The sequence below is a fragment of the Peromyscus californicus genome, unplaced genomic scaffold, assembly GCF_007827085.1.
Source record: "Peromyscus californicus insignis strain IS unplaced genomic scaffold, ASM782708v3 Scaffold_14__1_contigs__length_90479793_seg_1, whole genome shotgun sequence".
Lineage (NCBI taxonomy): Eukaryota > Metazoa > Chordata > Mammalia > Rodentia > Cricetidae > Peromyscus > Peromyscus californicus.
Genome location: NW_026294435.1, coordinates 7,750,777 through 7,763,568, shown reverse-complemented (window position 1 = coordinate 7,763,568; position 12,792 = coordinate 7,750,777). Strand labels below are relative to the sequence as shown.

Here is a 12,792-nt window from a genome sequence, read left to right as displayed (position 1 = left end):
TGAGCTCCTACAATATCCATTTAATCCCCAGGAAGAAATAAACGTGCAGTGCTTTGTGTATCATTGTGCATAACTCGAAACTGAACCTAAAACAAAGAATTGATTATTCTACCCAAGTAAAGTGTCAGAGTCCAGCTCCAACCTGTTGAAGGGTTCTTGAGGGGAGTAGAGAGGAATGAGGAACTGTGTGTGTGTGTGTGTGTGTGTGTGTGTGTGTGTGTGTGTGTGTGTGTGTGTGTATTCTATAGAAATATAGATGGAGATGGAGAGGAAGACAGAGACACAGGGTAGTGTTGGGAAGGTCCTGGGTCAATACCCAGCCACCTCAATGTTTATTCAAAGGGGTTTTTATACAATGCCAAGGGGTGAGGCAAAAGACCTTCCTCTTTCAAGATTAAAACACAATATACAGCCAAGTGTAGACCCTTCAAAACACCTGATAAACACGTCCGTGGCCAAATCATCCCATTATGCAGCCCTGCTGGGTAAAGAAAGCTCAGAATTTCTGACTTTGAGTAGGGTCTCACTAGGGATCCCCTGTGGGCCCCCACAGTAAAGCCCAATGTTCCACAAGCACACATCCTGATCAGAATGGGCTATTTGAAATTCTAGAATATAGAGTTGACTTTTGATTCTGTAACCCAAAATATGAACCAAGCAAGAGTCAAAACTTTCAGGTTCATTTTATAGCACTTGCTCCCCATTAAGTATTGCCCTTTCCTGCATAATTCCTGATGTCAAACACACCCTAGAATATGCTTCCTTCTGTCCCAACTTGTATGTGGTCACACTCTTAACAGGAAACACACACCCTATGACCATGTTAAAATTTCCCTATTGCTTGACAAACCAGATTGAGAAGCTGCCTTTCTGACTTACTGAGCTCTCACCATCAATGTTCCCTATGTTCTCTTTAGACAATCCCTCCCAAGTGGGAAGTGTTGCTGTCACAATCAAAGTCTTAGACGTGAATGACAATGCTCCAGAGTTTCCCAGATTCTATGAAGCCTTTATCTGTGAGAATGCCAAGGCTGGACAGGTAAGGTAAACCCCAGATGGACAGAGGTAACTGTTAAAGATATCTGTGGTAGTGAGGGTTTCTATCACTGTGATAAACCACCGTGACCACAAGTCATTTAGGGAGGAAAGGCTTTACTTCATTCAATACTTCCAGGTAATAGTCCATTATTGAGGGAAATCAAAGTGAGAACTCAAGCAGCAGAGGAAATTGGAGGCAGGAGCTAATGCAGAGGCCATGTAAGAGAGCTGCTTACTGGCTTGCTCATGGCTGAGTGACCTGCTTTCTTATACAATCCAGGAAGGACCACCTGCTCAGGGGTGATACTGCCAACAAGGTGCTGGGACCTCCCATATCAGTCATTAATCAAGAAAATACTCAGTAGATGTGCTTATAGGCCAATCTTAGGGAGGTATTTTCTCAACTGAGGGTCCCTCTTCCCAAATGGCCCTATGTATCAAGTTGGCATAAAACTAATCAACATAATAACTGAATTCATGATCGATAACATGTTCACACCAGAAAGTATGGATTAGAAAACAGGGTTCCCAGCTTCTTTAGAACAGGTGCCAATTATTTGTTAAGACAACCACTTGGATTCCAAATTACATTTTGTGATCTGAACAGTGCTTTAACAGTACTTGGCTCACAGAATAGTATGGTTATAGGAATAACCACAGTTCTAAAAGCCTTCAGAAACATATTTTTAAGGTACATTTCCAAATCTAACCTTGTATTTCATCAAATTCCAAAAGGTCTGACTGAGAACCATCCAGAACTCCATTTTCAGTGGCCATATATTAATGTATTTGTCAGGTACTGCACACCTTCTACCTGTCCTTCCACATCCTCCATTCTGCTCCTGCATTTGTATGCTTCTTTCCCCCATTGACAGTCTTGTTGTTCATCTAAGAGCACACACTGTGGTCCTATGGATTCTTACAGAGCAGATAGTCAAGATCATTTTGTTAAGGAAATCGAGGGGTTGAAGTTCACATCCGACCAGATGGTAACTCAGGCTCTGACTGCAACAAAGCTTTGCCCTCTCTTCTACCACTTACCTGGAACATCACCCCAGCATCCTCTGCACAAAGTTGTATCTCTAAGACCAACACTTACTTGAGCTCTTTCAAAATCCTAAATCTAATGTCTTTGTCTTCTATCCAAAGAAAGTGACTTTGTTTCTGTAAATCAAGGAGCCCTTCAGTGATTCATATCCAAACTGACCTCAACACTGATTCTTAAATTTGGTGTAATAGTCTGTAACACTCTTAAAAGATTTTTCCAAGTCTAAGGTAATTGTACTTCTATATTTATTAACTCTCTAGTCTAAGAAGGCCTAAAATATTATCTACCTAATAACAACTACAATAAAAGGCTTTATTGAAAAAGGCAGCATCCATAGTAATAGCTGTAAAGAACCACATTAACATGCCTACAGTTTGGTAGATTATGTGATACATGAAGCAAGGTCAGAAAGAAGACACAGGGCAACAGTTCCTGTCTTGAAGTGGACAAGTTCTGATGGGTAGGTTGGGCTTTTAAGGTTCTGACTAGGTGGTTTGGGCTTTTAAAGTGATTTTTTTTGCTATCATACTTTTTGATTATTATACATAATACAGTATAATTTTTGTTTTACTATGAAATATGATTTAATACCAGATTTTATGCTATGACAAATAAGGCTAAATTTAGTCACGTGTAGCTGGAGTTTTCTCTCTGGGTTCTGCCAAGTCGTGGCAGTCCAACAGCCCACTTATAAAATAAACACACAGTCGCTTATATTATTTACAAACTGTATGGCCATAGCAGGTTTCTTGCTATCTGTTCTTATATCTTAAATTAACCCATTTCTATTAGTCTATAAGTTGCCACGTGGCTCGTGGCTTACCGGTACCTTACATCTCACTTGTCATGGCGGTGGCTGGCAGCGGCTCTCTGCCTCAGCCTTCCACTTCCCAGAATTCTCTTCTCTGCTTATCCCACCTATACTTCCTGCCTGGCTACTGGCCAATCAGTGTTTTATTTATTAACCAATCAGAGCAACACATTTAACATATAGAACATCCCACAGCACTTCCCCCCCCTTTTTTTTTAAAGGAAGGTTTTAACTTTTACTAGTAAAATTACAGATAACAAAACAATTATCAAGCAAGAATTACAGTTATAATATCTAGTCTACTTATAGTAACTAGTCTATTTGGCAAAATTAAAGAAGATATCCTATCTATCTTATATTTGTGAGTCTAAGGTTTTATATCTAACTTATCTTTTATCATAACTGAGGAAATTATAACTCTAGTCTTCAACTGTATCAAAGACCCCAGAAGGATATACTATTACCTGAGAAATGGGAGAAGGATACAAGCAACTTTTGGGAGTCTTGCAGGGTAGACAGAGACAGCTGGCAGCCTGGACAGTCACCTAATGTTCCTTTGTAAAGTTGGGGCATCTGTCTTTAGCCCACAGGCCTAGAGTCTGTCAGTCATTTTTCTCTGTGTCCTGTAGAATGTCTGGCAGTTTCCTCTGAGAAGCAGGAACCTGAAGGACTATTTCGCCAAGCAAAGTTCAGTGGTCACCTTCCTATGGGTCCTGCATGTCCAGTTGATCAGGCAGTCCAGGCAAGAACAGTTTCTTGCCCAAATGGCTATTTTTACCAAGGTGAAGATAAACTCTATATAGAGTGTCTTCGATGCCCATCCTCCTCTCTGAAGCAAATCCAGTGCTGCCAGGAGCAGACATGTCTCACTGTCCAGAAAGTCTAAATTTTTAAAATATTTTAAATGCCATATTCTATAGGTCTTTGAAGTATTTGAAGATTACCTATCTATCTGAAATATATCTATGTATACCTAGAAGACTTAACTAACATGGCTATAAGTTTGACTATCATAGAAGACTAATTGTTTCATTACAATTTAAATGAGTTGTATAAATATAATACCTCAAACGAGAATAGAAATATATATATATATATATATATATACACAGCATAACAAAATTAAGTTTAAATTTGTATCAATAGACTAAAATCCATAGCAATGTAAAACATTTTTAAACAAGTTGCTCTTTAAAAGTAGATTCAACAATCTAAACTTTTATCCTATCATATCTATATCCTATATATCTATATCATATCCCCTTTTCTTCTTTAGAAAGAGATCACATTTATAATCAACCTGATTTAAATAAAAATATTGTTTTCTTTCTGTCCCACACCAGAGGGCTCTTCTGATATGGGACACAAGAATCTCTTAACGTTTTCTTTTAGCAATATGTCTGGGTTTAGAGAAGGAGTGAGCCTATTCCATCTCCAAAGCCAGCTTGGTATATTTGGGAACTTGGGCGTAGCTTCTCTTACTACTTCCTGCTGGAGGGGAGCGCTGTATCTTATGGGGACACAAAGAAAATTTTAGAATTATGAAGTAGTCTGTGATGGTGTATCGTCTGAGCCAGTTGCCTTGAAACCATTCTGGATGTTGGATCATCTGGGCCATGTTGTCATCGGAGACCTTTCAGGTGGTCTTGGTTGGTCAAACCTGATGTATCTTAATCTGGAACAAATCCATAGCCTCTTGCTTTCTGTGGAAACAAAGGCAGAGCCTCCTTTCCAAAGCAACATATCCTTAGATCCAAATTTTGAAGTCAAGTTATCTTTAAAATACACATATTGGTTTAACTCCACTGCCTTTACAATCAAATATCTCTCTTCAGTTAAAAATCCCAAAGACAACATAATCCAGATTCTCTGTGTGATATCCATCTTTACATGGCTTATTTTTTATATTAATTTTACTGTCTCTTTAAAGACTTTATTTTTTAAAACTATGTATTTCTTTATATAACTGTATATAGTCATGAATTTAGAGAATACTAAGTAGTACAATAAAGGAAGTTCCCTCTTTCCTTAAAGTGGAACACTTTATCTCTTTAAGGCTCTGGAAAAGAAGCTTCACTATGACAAGAGACTAACATCTTACCCACCTCTCCTGCTTTTGGAGCCATGTGTGTCCTCCACTTCTAAGGCCGTCTCTAATGGTCCTTTGTACAAGTCTTTGTAGTGCAATTTATCTGTTACTTGGAGTTAGGGGACAGTGTCACAAGCCTGCTCCATTTGTCACCTTCAGCCCACAGTATGGATAACCCTGGCCTCTGATATGGGCTCTGGTTTTGAAGGTTTTCAGAAACACACAGCTAAGGTATTGCTATATTAATCATCAGGTTTTCCTATACCTGCCCAACACTGGTCATCCTCACCTCTGCAAGTATATGCGTATGCTCTTCTCTTACAGTGGATGAAAGCCATACAAAAGTGAAATGTATGCCTGCTGATTAGAGGGGAAAGAATCGAAAGTGCTGAGCAAAATATTAGACAAGTGGGGCTAAGGACTGTCAGGAAAATCCATGGTGCTCCCACCATGAATCCCACCACACTGTCTACCCACCTTTCAAAGTCCCATCTCAACCAATACACACAGAGTTGTAAGATCTGTCTTAAAAGTTTTCCCACTATATTATCTATTCAAAACATTCCCTAAGATACATTTTTATCTCTTTACATTTGGAAATCAAAATTTAAAAAAAAAATACAGGATTTGCTTCTCCATGGGGCTAAGGTAGATAGTGCCCTCAGTTGCGAGCAGCACTGACTGAGGCTAACTGTATGTGACTATTTCCACTGCGCTCCTGACCCTTGCCTTTATTACTACTCCATTCTATCCACTTTTGGATTCAACAGTCAGGCATTCCAGGAGGCTTACCCTGAGGTGGAGTTCTGATACATGATGTTTTTGAGACCTATAAAAAGGAAAGCCAGAGGGACTAAGCAAAATAAAAAAATTAAAAAGTCCAGCTGCAATAAAGATACATTAACATCCTTACAAATTTCTAGAATAAGAGTTTTCCTAAGTTTAAGGGGGACAGTGAAGCCTTTCTACTACCCTGCGTCAGCTCATCATTGGTTGTAGGTTACCCTGAAAGGATATGATAACCATGGGTAAGTTAGCTGTCTGCAGTGAAGGTGATCCCTGAGAGACTGGAAGGTGAGGAGTAAGGAAACGAGTCTTTGGAGGATCTGAACAGTAAGCAGAAATGCCTTGCTGGGCAGCGCCCTAACCTTCAGCATGATGTAAAACTCTGGGCCCTCAAGCTGACTCTTGATAGTCATTTCTGTCCTGGAAGAAAGACAGCCTTTCCAGCAGAAACAGCAGGTTTACAGGGCCAGGCCCAAATTGAATAGGAACCATCAGTGCTACAGGGTGTTACAGTGGACACCAATGGAAACCAGCTCATCAAAACTTTGTCTATACCCACCCTCCAGCAACCACAGCCCACCAACTAATGTCCCAACTGTCTATTTCATCCTGCTTTCTTTAATGGCCTCTCCATGAGTTCCCACAGCCTTCATGAAAGTTATTCCTTTGAAGAACATTGTGGGATAGAGAACTTGGCCCTCCCTGCCACTGAGCTCCATTTTTTATTTTATTTTTCCCAACTGAACTACACCCTCACACCTCTGACTCTAGTCTGCTTCCCACCATGGTGAGCTTCTGCTCTACAACTTTTCTAACTCCCTTCCTGCCAACAAAACATGGCTGTCCTGTGGCCCATGCCCCCCACATCCACAGTCCATAGCTTAACACTGCCCTGTTTACTTGCCTTCTAGGTAGTTGTTATTTTTAAACAGATGCTTCTCAGAGGTGGCAATTAGTCACAAAATACTTACTTAATGATGGGATACAGACTGAGTGAGAGGAGGAAACGGGGACACAGAGCCTTGTGACACTCCATGGTTCTTTCACTTTTTCTCTTTAAAACACTTTAAAGTAACTGGCCAAGCTGTGAGAATATAATGCATCTGAAACATTTAGGCCACACTTATTCTTTACCTACTAGCATATGCAAGATCAAGAACATGCTTAACTAATCCTAAACTGTGCGATGGCATGGAGGGTTTCTGGTTAGTTTCAGGACATTTTCTCATTGGGGAAATGACTTACTATTGTACTCAAAATTTAGGCTTTCACTAGACTCTGCCTTTTCCTTTGGATCCAATTCACCCTGAAATCGTGTCCTCCTTCAGCTCATCCAGACAGTGAGTGCTGTGGATCAAGATGACCCTCACAACGGTCAGCATTTCTACTACAGCTTGGCTCCTGAGGCTGCTAACAACCCCAACTTCACTGTCAGGGACAACCAAGGTAAGCAGTGGACCTGGGGCTATCTGTGCTTTTCTACTGCTCAGGCCGGACATTTGAGTTACTAGACCATACACACGGTACCAAGTCTTCAGGCTTTCTAATAGCAGGAGGACATTAACACTAATTTGCAGTCTACAAAGTTTTGTTTCATAACATCAAAGACAAAGAGTGCCCTCTGCTGTCTCTAAAACCTTCATTCCTCCATCAGAAATGAAGTATTCTTTGACAAATATTTATTGATGCTTGTTCTATGAAAGACACTATTCAAGGCACAGTGGTAAATTTCCTTCCTTTAGTCCAACTCAGACCAACTGTGTTTACATTCTGAAGACAGAAACAGCCTAAGGAATAAAGTGCCTTAGAGAAAGAAATGAACCTGAAGTAACATTTCTAATCAAAGATCAAAAGGGAGGGTGAGTGTAAAGTCCCCACAACAAAAGAGGCAATGTTAAAGGGTACTAATAATAATAACAACAATGATACTAAAGTAGCAAAGTGCAAGTACAAGAACACAATAGTATTCACAGAATTCAGTTTCTATGGAGACAACACCTTGTAAAGTGACCTATACTGGCCTCAAATGCATGATCCTGCTGCCTAAGCCTCCAGAGTGCTAATGCCATAGTCAGCCACCATTCCATCTGGCTTCAAACAACTTTAGGTTCAGGAAAATCTTCTCAAGTGGGGTTCCCATTGCAAAAGCTGCTTACTTTCCACTACATCTCTGGTGGACTTAGACTTGTAAGACCTTTCCAACAAGCACTCATTGACAAAGGGAATCAGAGACTTAGAACATTCTTGGGACTCAAACAGGGAAAAGAGGGACTTTCATTCTCCAGCTGAATATACTCTGGGGAAGGTCACAATAATTGAAACCAAGCAGTTATTGTCAGACGCATCCCTTTGTTAATTCTGCCGCCAACTGACTTGGGTGTCCTCACTCTCACTTTCAATACCCTCATCTTAAGGGTGACTTTGTAACAATCTAATCAAAGGGTAAGAAAAATGTCAACCTTGGGGATTCCTGGGAACTTCCCTAGCACCCGGTTTTTTCCTATCCCCATGATGTCTCCCTCTATCATGGTATCTCTTTCATTGCTCTCCCACTCCATCCCTGTTTCAGCTCGACCATCCCATTCCCTTATGTTCTCAACCCCCATCTCCTACCCTCCACTGCCCACCCCTCATCCCCAATTTACTCATAGAGATCTCATCTATCTCCCCTTCCCAGGGCAATCCATGCATCTGTCTTTGGGTCCTCCTTCTTAGCTAGCTTCTCTGTGAGTTGTAATCTGGTTAGACTACTAGCAATAGTGGAGAAGGTGCCTGAACTGGCTTACCCCAGTAATCAGAATGGTGAATATCCTAACTGTCATCATAGAGTTACTGGAAGCAGATACAGAGATCCACAGCCAAACACCAGGCTGAGCTCCAGGAGTCCAATCCAAGAGAGATGAGCAAGTGCATCAAGATCATGATGGGGAAACCTGCAGAAACAACCAAACCAAACTAGTGAGAATTCATGAAATTTAGATCAATAGCTGTGGAGCCTGCATGGGACTGGACTAGGCCCTCTGCACAGCGAGACAGTTGGGTAGCTTGATCTGCTTAAGGGGCCCCCTGGTGGTAGGATCAGAATCCATCCCTGTTACATGAGCAGGCTTTTTGGAACCCACTATCTATTATGGGGCACCTGTACAGCCTTGAGGAAGGAGGAGGGGCTTGGACCTGCCTCTACTAAATGTATGTACCTCCCCATGGGAGGCCTTACCTTCTTGTAGCAGGGAATGGGGGGGTTGGCTTGGGAGGGGGAGGTTGGAAGGGAAGGAGGAGGGAAGAGGGGGATCTTTGATTGGTACGTAAAATGAATAAAAAAAAATCTTAATAAAAAAAAGAAAAATGTCAAGATTAGGCATGCTTTGTCTTCCTCTCAAACATCATTTTTAAGATTTGAATTACTGCTACAACCTCATAAATAAGTATTTTTTCAGCCTTTTAATTACCATAAAATGTCTATGGAAGGAATGCTTACAATTAAATATCCTGAGATTTTTGTTTGTTTATGTGTGGCATGTGCTATGTTCACATGTATAGGCATACATGGGGATGCATGTGTGAGAGGTTGGCATCTGAAAATGTCAAATGACAAGAAAAATACCTTTTGATTTTGACTTTTAATAATATGTGTGCACATGTGAGTACAGGTGCCCAGCACAAGTACAAAAGGATTGGATCCTTTGGAGATGGAGTAGGTACTGGGAACAGAACTCAGGTCTTCTGCAAGAGCTCTGACCCCTGAGCCAGCTTTCTAGGTCCCATAGGTCTCTTCCTTCATCATTCTTTACCTTATATGCTGAGGAAGAATCTCTCATTTGAACTCAGAACTTGTTGATTCAGCTAATCTAGCTAGACAGCTTTCTCCAGGGATCCTGTGTGTACCTCCTGAACACTGGGATTAAAAGTGGACCACCATGCCCTTCTGGCATTTATGTGGATCCATAAACTCTAGTATTCACCTTATGTAGCAGTTTGCCCAACAGTCATCTCCCCTCTCCATACCTCTATCCCAAGAATTTTATTGAGCCAAACTTTTGAATTATTCATTTACCTGTTTCATAGGAAAATCCTCCCTATAAAAAACAGTTTCATCTTCCTCAGGGTTGGCTGTATGAAGGAAACCCTGGGGTGAGAAGAGCTGGGCGTTAAGTTTTTTCTTCAAATTTTCAGCTAGGTGTCACTCTTTTCACTCATACTTGCAGAGCTAACACAAAAACAACATACAGCAAAAAGCTGCAAGTTTCTTAAAGGTGACTTTGGGCACCTGTTCATGGATGAATCATCTCTTGAAAGGTTTCCCAAAATAGAAGCCAATGCATCTTCAACAGAAAATGTGAACTCCTAATTTCCAGATGACAATTTGTCCCACAGGTATCTTTTCCTAAGATTGATTAAAAACAGACCCACTTCTAATATGGTGTGCCCATCATCCAGTGTCCCCACTTTTTATAATAAATAGTAAATACTTTTTAAATATTACATAATAAATACTTGATTTATACTTAAATATTATTACATACATGAATATATTATTTTATATTACATATTTTTTATATTTTATGTGTTATTTTATATGTTTACATATTATATATTATATAAAACATTATATATTAAGTATCACTTAATAAATACTTAAATAAATGTAAATACTTTTACAAATAAAAGTAAAGCCTATTTAGCAAGGATTGGGAGAGGACTGCGGATCAAACTCAGGGCCTTGCACATGGTAGGCAAGCTCTCCACCACTAAGCAATATCCCCACTCTTTCTCTTCTTTGTCTTTTTATTTGGTTTGGATTTTAGAGACCAAGTGTCACTATGTAACCTCACTAGCTTGGAACTTGCTATACAGACCCTCACTGGCCTCAGTGGTCCTGCTGCCTCTGACTCCCAAGGGCTGGGATTACATCATGTCCAGCCTTTTTGTTTTTAATTTCAAAACATGAAAAGGATTATATGTATAGAATAGTTTAAAGTTTTGAAATCATTTTCTCATCTTTGTTTTATTCAGCATTTATAATGACCAATAAAGTATGATTCTGATAGTCCCATTAACAGATGCAAATGACACACGATCAGAAAGTAAGCAAGCATTAAGAGTGGGATAAAAAGCTGGGATGTAGCTCCATGATAGAGCACATATCTCACATACAAGGCCTTGGTTCAATACCAACACTGCATAAAAGACATACTGGTACTAGAAATTGTTGCTATAACTTCTTGTTTTAACTCATGCACATGAATAAACACACACATACACACAAACACACACACACACACACACACACACACACACACACACACATCAGAGCTTTCTGTCACCTTAGAAACTAATATTCTTTACAAAAAAATAAAAGTTACTAAAGCCCTGATTATCACTTTCAACAAAAACATTCCAAATGGCTAACATGCGCCAGTCCCACCAGGGCCAGACTCAGCGTGACCTAAAGTTCTGGGTGGGTTTTCTGCTGTGTTATTGTTGTTTCAGCTCTATGGCAGCCTTTCTTAAAGTCCTTATAATCTAGGCTAAATTAAAGCAAACTGAAAAGAAAATACAAGTTTTGTTTAGAGAAAACTTGATTTTTAAAAAAAGTTGAAATTACAAAGGCTAATTAACAGTACTTAGTCATTAAGTCGAGTGGGGGAAGCAGAGGATGGGTTATGTGGTAAGTAGGCAGATGAATATAATGCTCAGACTAATAACTGATGGCTGTCATTTCACACTGAGAAGAAAATAAGATGGAAGTAAATCTGTGTCAAAGCAGGAAACAAGTACAATTGCCTGAACAAAACTGACCACTATCTTAGGGTTTCTACACCACAACCAAAAACAACTTGGTGAGGAAAGACTTTATTTCATCTACAGCTCTCAGGTCACTCCATCACTGAGGGAAATTAAGGCAGGAACTCAAGGCAGGACCCTAGAAACACGAACTGAAAGAAGCCATGGAGGAACACTACTTATGGCTTGCTCTCCATGGCTTCCAGAGCCTGCCTTCTTACAGCACCCATAGCCACCATTTCAGGGGTGGCACCACTCACAGTGAGCTGGGCCCTCCCACATCAATGATCAATCAAGAAAATACACCATAGGCCAATCTGGTGGGAGCATTTTCTCAATTAGAGTTCCATCTTCTAAAATGACTCCAGCTTGTTCAAGCAGACATAACACCAGCTAACACACCACTAAAGCTATGAAACTAAATAAGCAATTGTATGGCACCATGGAAGGAATTCGTGATTTGGAGTCAAATACCAACTTTGCTACTATCTACGTTAGTGACTATAAAGAAATTGTAATAACTTAGGCTTTAATTCTTTCACTGTAAAGGAGTGGAATCATCCAGTAACACAAATTGTCATAAAGATTAAATGAGACACTACATGTACAAAATACGAAGACTGGTACTTGGATCCAAAAACAAAAACAAAAACTTGCTGGTACCATTTAAAACAACAACAGGGAGACAAGTAAACATAAATTAAGGGGTAATGTATTACGAAGGTTTGAGTTCCACCTAAAAGTTGTTCATCTCATTCAGCTGTAATCCCAGGCTGCATGAATCCTATGTTCTTTCAATTACGGTTTCAAGGCAAGAGAACAAGGAGAGTCAGACACCAGCTCCTACCTGCTCATTTTCTGTCAATAAAGGCAAATTATTTTGCTATGCCCAACTTAAAAAGAGTAGGAAAGAAGAGTCCTTTATTAATTCAAGAAGGGAAAGAGGCTAGGTGGTGGTGGCACACACCTTTGATCCCAAGCACTCGGGAGGCAGGGGCAGGAGGATTTCTGAGTTTGAGGCCAACATGGTCTACAGAGAGAGTTCTAGGACAGCCAGGGTTACACAGAGAAACCCTGTCTCAAAAAAAAAAAAAAAGGAAGGAAGGAAGGAAGGCAGGAAGGAAGAAGGAAGGCAGGAAGGAAGGCAGGCAGGAAGGAAGAAGGAAGGAAGGCAGGCAGGAAGGAAGAAGGAAGGCAGGAAGGAAGGCAGGCAGGAAGGAAGAAGGAAGGAAGGAA

At 40.3% G+C, this 12,792-nt stretch overlaps 1 protein-coding gene and 1 long non-coding RNA gene across 3 annotated transcripts in view; one reads left to right on the top strand and one right to left on the bottom strand.

Annotated features, from left to right (window-relative positions):
- Cdh20 (cadherin 20) overlaps nt 1-12,792 on the top strand; it is a 252,321-nt gene that overhangs the window by 224,092 nt on the left and 15,437 nt on the right. For both annotated transcript variants that reach the window (XM_052736503.1, XM_052736504.1), the window contains exons 9-10: nt 918-1,039; nt 7,101-7,218. In XM_052736503.1, coding sequence (XP_052592463.1) covers nt 918-1,039; nt 7,101-7,218 — 240 coding nt within the window. The remainder of the gene's footprint in view (nt 1-917; nt 1,040-7,100; nt 7,219-12,792) is intronic.
- Nucleotides 1-12,792, bottom strand: part of LOC128109300 (uncharacterized) — a 36,329-nt gene that overhangs the window by 19,121 nt on the left and 4,416 nt on the right. The window contains exon 2 of the long non-coding RNA XR_008217792.1: nt 8,559-8,705. This is a non-coding gene — a long non-coding RNA (uncharacterized LOC128109300). The remainder of the gene's footprint in view (nt 1-8,558; nt 8,706-12,792) is intronic.